This window comes from Ruditapes philippinarum, unplaced genomic scaffold, assembly GCF_026571515.1.
Source record: "Ruditapes philippinarum isolate M1 unplaced genomic scaffold, ASM2657151v2 ctg14497_1_1_1_1, whole genome shotgun sequence".
In the NCBI taxonomy this organism is placed as follows: Eukaryota; Metazoa; Mollusca; class Bivalvia; order Venerida; family Veneridae; genus Ruditapes; species Ruditapes philippinarum.
Genome location: NW_026856535.1, coordinates 14,112 through 20,164, shown reverse-complemented (window position 1 = coordinate 20,164; position 6,053 = coordinate 14,112). Strand labels below are relative to the sequence as shown.

The 6,053-nt window shown below is 32.0% G+C and overlaps 1 protein-coding gene across 1 annotated transcript; it reads right to left on the bottom strand.

The window, feature by feature from the left end:
- Nucleotides 1-551: 551 nt before the first annotated feature.
- On the bottom strand, nucleotides 552-5,042 carry LOC132746894 (pescadillo homolog). Its single transcript, XM_060736172.1, has 3 exons — nucleotides 4,917-5,042; nucleotides 4,717-4,796; nucleotides 552-718 (listed from the first exon to the last, which is right to left on the bottom strand). Exons 1-3 carry the CDS (start codon nucleotides 4,935-4,937, stop codon nucleotides 553-555), a joined length of 267 nt encoding a protein of 88 aa, XP_060592155.1. The 5' UTR covers nucleotides 4,938-5,042; the 3' UTR covers nucleotide 552.
- Between the last annotated feature and the right edge of the window lie 1,011 nt (nucleotides 5,043-6,053).

Here is a 6,053-nt window from a genome sequence, read left to right as displayed (position 1 = left end):
GGACATGCCAAAAACAGCATAACTTTTTTCTTTGTTTATATTTCTTGTTGGTATTTTTTGTATCATTCAGGGGATGGATTCCGATTTATTTTCCGTGTATTTTTATGTAAATTCATTTAACAGGTAAAGAATCATTTACAAAGTCCGGTTAATTTATGATCATCCCTCGTACATTCCAAAGGTTTTTGAAAAATGAAAAGATAATTAATTTGTGATATAAATCTGAAAGAAAATGCTTAAAATACAGATCTATAAATCTATAGATTTTGGGTAAATTTGCAGATCTATGATATACAAGAATAATGTACTTCCAAGACTCTTGCCCTGTTTTTGAGGGAATATAGCCTGCACAAACAATAGTGAAATTACTAAATGAGGTTCAGTTTTAAATCTTTTAGTTTACAGAAAGCAAATTTCAAAATTTTGAGGAATATTTTTTAAAAACCGGGGGAAAAATGTACATCTATTGGGAAGGGGAATGGTGCCACATTTTGGCACCACAGTTTGTGTATTTAGGGTCAAGACTGCCTTAAACCCTTATTACTTTCACAGTTATGACTTTACCTTAAACTCTCTGAATTTATTGATGAGTGGTTCATGAAGTAAGAACTGTATATCTTTGTTAAAGTAGTATGTTCTGTTTGAGGTACTTCCTTTGCCAGCTTTCTTTCTGTGAAGTGGCTCAACTGGGTAAATCCCCTTCAATATACATAGTCGTCTGAAATTTTTACATACATTCATGAGCATATTCTACAGGAAGACAAAAAATTTCATTATCAAGTTGATAAAACAAAGCAACACCTCGCCCCTACTGTGTGTAACACTAACTGTGAGGGTGTATATACTGCTTAGTTGATATTACTATGTACAACAAATTGACCTTGATTGTTTATTCCATGTGACAAAATGCAGAACAGAAAATTGAGAAATCATCAGCACAAAAGGTGTAGTGTCAGGGAACATTGAAGACCAGATAAAATTTAAACACAGAGTTTCATATTTCTTGAAAAATAGTGACAATTTTCTGGATAAGGCCCAGGTTTTCTTTTTTTAGGGAAAGGGGAAGATGCTGGACCCTAGTAGGGGGATAAGAAAAAAGTCAATTTTGGGGAAAATTATGATGTTAACAGAAAATTCAGTTATCCATACTTTATACTAAACCATATAGTAGTCTACAGGCAAATAGTGCATATACAGAATGAGCTTACTATATACAGAGCATACATTAGTGGAAGTTTGGGAGTCCTTTACTCCTTGATTTTGGCTTGTGAAATGTAATTAATGCTTTTCCTTTATTATGTGACTTCTTTTGTCAAGGATTTTGCCACCATCTAATTCTTGCAAGAAGGTAATTTAAAACGACAAAATAAATCTGAAGTATCTGAGAGATATAAATCATCATCTGTACAGGGAAAGTGTTTCAAGATAAGCAGAATAGACTTTAGCAGATAGTTCAATATATCAGACATTACAGGCTTGTTAAAGTTTACGACTAATAGTTATTGCTCAAACACGTAGGTTCATAAACAAAATAAAACAAGAGCTGTCCGTAAGACAGCGCGCTCGACTTTTTTATTGCTTGCCAATAAAAAAAGTTTTGCAGTAAAAGGCAATACAAGAATCTCTGTATTTTTAAAGTGAACTAGTTGTTTGATACCCTTGAATATTACAGCAATGTTTATATGACATAATTTATGGTAAAGTGAACAAGTGGATAGGAATGAATTTTTTTAGATTTTTTAAGTTTTTTAGTGCTTGCCTATAATACAAAACATTGACAGTTAAGGGCCATAATTCAAATAAAATCTTTGACAGAATTACATTCTCCTGGACATGTTTGGGAATCATGATTGTAAACAAGTATTCCAACTTTCAAATTAATATCTCAAACAGTTCAGTCAAAAAGTGGACTGGTACTAAAAACTTAACCAAGATTCTAAGTCGATAAAAGGCCTTAATTTTTAAAACAAATCCTTGACAGAGTTACCTTCTCTTGCGTACAGATGGGGGTAATGATGTGAAATAGCATTAAAAGTTTCAAAGCAATATCTCAAAGGGTTAAGGCAATAAGTGGATTTTACCCATATTCAATGTATTTTCTAAGTCAAAAAGGGGCATAATTCTGTCAAAAACCTTGACAGAGTTATGTCCTCTTGTCTGTTGATGAAGGTCGTGATGGTAAACAAGTATGGTCAGTTTCAAAGCAATACCTCCAATGGTTTTGAAATAAAGTGAGGTGGTACAAAAAACTTAACCAAGCTCAATACACTTTCTAAGTCAAAAAAGGGCCATAATTCTGTCAAAAACCTTGACAGAGTTTATGTACTCTTGTCTGTAGATGGAGGTTATGATGGTGAACAAGTATGGTAAGTTTCAAAGCCATACTTGTAATACTTCTGAAATAAAGTGGGGTGGTACGAAAAACTTAACCAAGGTGTGACGCCAACGTCGACGCCGACGCCGGGGCGAGTAGGATAGCTCCCCTTTTCATAGAAAAGTCGAGCTAAAAATGTCTAATGTCTAAATTTTCTTTCAACTTCATGCTCAGTCATTAACACAAACTCAATAGGTATCAATTTAAAATAAAATACGAACATCAATGTAGTTTTGCCTATCGGCCATACTGGTTAGGTAAAGCGTTTTAAAGCTTGACAGTGTTCCCATTTACGCACATATGTGCGTATTTTACGCATAAATAACAAAATTCACGTACAGAAATTTAGGCAAGAGGGTACAAATACGCACAGAAAGTCAGAAACTTAATCATGTATAATTCAAAAAGTATTCTTTTGAGCAATTTCTGAAACAAAAAACACTTAAAGTGCATTGAAATTGATGAAATGTGAGAAAATCTCCAAATTCACAATGAAGTTTACAGACCCCCCACTGGGAATTATTGCCGTAAATTACAAATTTGAATTTTTTGTTTTACGATGCCTGTAAGAATAGCCGATGAAAAAACAGTCTTAAAATATAAAAAAAAATATTAATTCTAATATAATTGTAATCAGCAACAACTAGAATTGTGAATGTTTCTGCAGAAAACTGACGAATTTTCATTTGTCACATATTTTCGCGATGCCGATTTTGTTAATTAAAAACATCAACAAAAGGGAAGCTTTGTTTTGTTCAAAGGTGTGTAGTAACAATTTATATGCTGTTTATGAATTATTTAAATAACTTAAATAATGGTTATATTAATTGAGATGGAGATATATGCCAGTAATTATTGTGTTGGTCACAATGAATTTTATCTAAGGGTGGGGGGGGGCGGCTATGAGAAGGGGGGGAGGTGGTGGAGTGCATCTTGAAGAAAATAGCATAATTGTCTGATGTATGATTTTGGAATTATCCTTAAATTTCATATAAATATTGTACAAATTTATGTACCCCCTGAATTTTGATTTTACCCTTAGTTTTCAAAAGTAAGGGGTAAAAATACCCTTAATGAAAAATAGAAGTGGGAACACTGGCTTGATTTAAATTTTTGAATGGAAAAATATATTCGTACACACAGACGTAGTCCTAATTATAAGACCTATACGTAACCTATTTCATATTTATCATTCATTAATCTGATATTTTACATTTTTCATTTTCCATGTTACGTTAGGTCTTAACAGATCTTTGCAAAATCGTGTAGCAAAAAAATTGACATTAGACATCGATTTAGATCTAATGAATTTAAACAATTAAAACAGCGTGTATTTACATTAATTTTGACCTATTTATGAACAAAACTAAAAAATAAATACCTTTAAACAAAATAATTGAACTGTCACAACCGAAAAGTCATGATTAAATCCTCTCATTTATTAAATTCTTTGTACAGCTGATATACAAATGGCCGCCATACAGTGCGCGAAATCTGATTGGCTAATTCAAATGCAAGCGTTTAAATGAGTCCAGAAGTTTCTAACGGAATATTTTTTCAACGAAATAATTGCCCATGCACCGTCAGTGTGTTCAAATATATTTTTCCGTTCAAAAAATTGGAATCAATCTGTAAAACGCTTTACTTAACCAGTATGGCCGATGAGCGAAATAGACTGATATTTATATTTTATTTTTAATTGATAATTACATTGTTTTAAAGTTTTTGTTAATGATAGACCATGCAATTGAAAGAACAGAAGATAAGCTTTTGAATAAAGCTTGAAAGGCAAGTCAACAGACATTTTTTTAATTTTTTCAAAATGCTACGCGTTTTTGAGCAATAACTATTAGACGTAAAGGCTTGACCAACATAAAACTATAACAAGCCTGTAACGTCTAATCTATTGGACTAACACAGACGGTGCATAAGCAAATATTTAATTCAAAATATTTCGTTTGAAACTTTTCACTGATTAAAAATTCTTGCATCTGAGTTAGCCAATCATATTTCGCGCACTGTGTGACAGCCATTTGTTTATCAGCTGAGCCTGTATAAGTAATTTAATTAAATAAGAGGATTAAATCATGATAGTTTAATTATTTTTTAAAAGGTATTTATTTTATGATATTGTTCAAGAATAGGTCAAAATTAATGTATTTTTAAGCTAATTCAAGCGTTTTTTCATTTCACCCAATTTACTTCGGGAACATATACTATGGGTTTTTGAGCAATTTCAATATGACGTTGCTTTGCATAGAAGCAAAAATATTTCAAAGCAAAGTCATATTTAAAGCACCAATGTGGAAATTTCTAGAAATATTTAGCAGTAACCAATTTACCTAAAGTCTTTCAGCGATATTTGAAGTCGTTTGACAGCTTTAGTTCTGGTGATGAAGGCAGTTGCAGCACCACTTTGATGCTGAAATAAAAATAATTTCTGCCTAAAATTTTCAAGTAATGAAATAATGAAAAAAATCAGCGACGAACTAAATAAAATGTAAATATGAATGTATAGTTATTTAAGACAAATATAGATCACCTTTTTCTTTGGTCGTCCCATATTTTAGTTAAATTACAAAATACTAAAATTTACACGTGCTGTTTCCAAAGTTGTGAAAATTCTTCTTTGAAAAGAGTATTTTGTACTAAGGGAGACAACTGTTATTTACTCAAAGAAATGAAATTAACGTAAAGTATTTACCAATTGCGGGTGGCAAGTACTACCTGGTCGGAAACATATTGCATTTGTGCATAGGCTAATGATAATTATAAAACACTCTATGAAAATGACAGTGAAAAATTAATTGTTGTCAAGACACCAAAAACCAAAGAGTTAAAAAATATTTTGAGCTATAAATGTAAGCGCGTAAGCGCAACTGCATATATATGAAATCCTCATACTTTAAATTCATTAATTCATAGTAAAATGTTAAATTGCAATGCATGTGGTCTTTTTTCTCGTTGTCGCTATTGCCACAAAATCGACCGGTCTGGCATTCTGAATGAAGTATAAAAGGAATGGAACCCGTTAGCACGATTGTGGACTTAATAAAAGTGCGTCGTCGTCCTTCGAATTCAGTATATATTGTTCTAATCATCACAATGGGGACAATGCTCGGTGTCTTAAGACATTCTAATAGTAGCAACGCATCGCCGTTGCGAGTATTTAATACAATTTTGCCTTTTTGTACTAAACAATCTTTTAATTGTTATTGAAATGCCACAGTACGTTACTTATAATGTTTTAACATGCAGAACAGGGTAATAAATCTTTTACATTCCTTTCTTTTATATTTGAGAACGTAAAGAAGAAGAAAACAACATTTAACGTTTATTCCTAAATGACTCCGGTTTTTACTCGATAATTACGGCTCATCAGAGTTTTATCTTATTTTATCTTATTTTACTTGGCATCAACAACATATTACATGGTGATCAACCAGAGGAAGTAAAGCAACAGTTCCTTGAATTGACAGATCTTTTGAAACAAAACAACGCACAAGCTAAAATAGTACGTGGTCTTCTCAATATAACCAATGAAAACAGATATGTCATACGTAGAAAAGGTAAGAAATACAAATGAACTATTGAGGAAACTCTGTAATGAAAGATATATGACCTTTATTGATCACACAAATTCCTTATTGAAATATCAGCAGACAGACCAATCACTTTA

Excerpts from the sequence above, each read along its gene's own strand:
- LOC132746894 (XM_060736172.1), bottom strand. The coding sequence starts at position 4,937 with ATGGGACGACCAAAGAAAAAG. Across the intron at positions 4,797-4,916 it reads TGGGACGACCAAAGAAAAAG|CATCAAAGTGGTGCTGCAAC; the intron begins GTGATCTATATT and ends TTTTTATTTCAG. Across the intron at positions 719-4,716 it reads ATATCGCTGAAAGACTTTAG|ACGACTATGTATATTGAAGG; the intron begins GTAAATTGGTTA and ends TAAAAATTTCAG.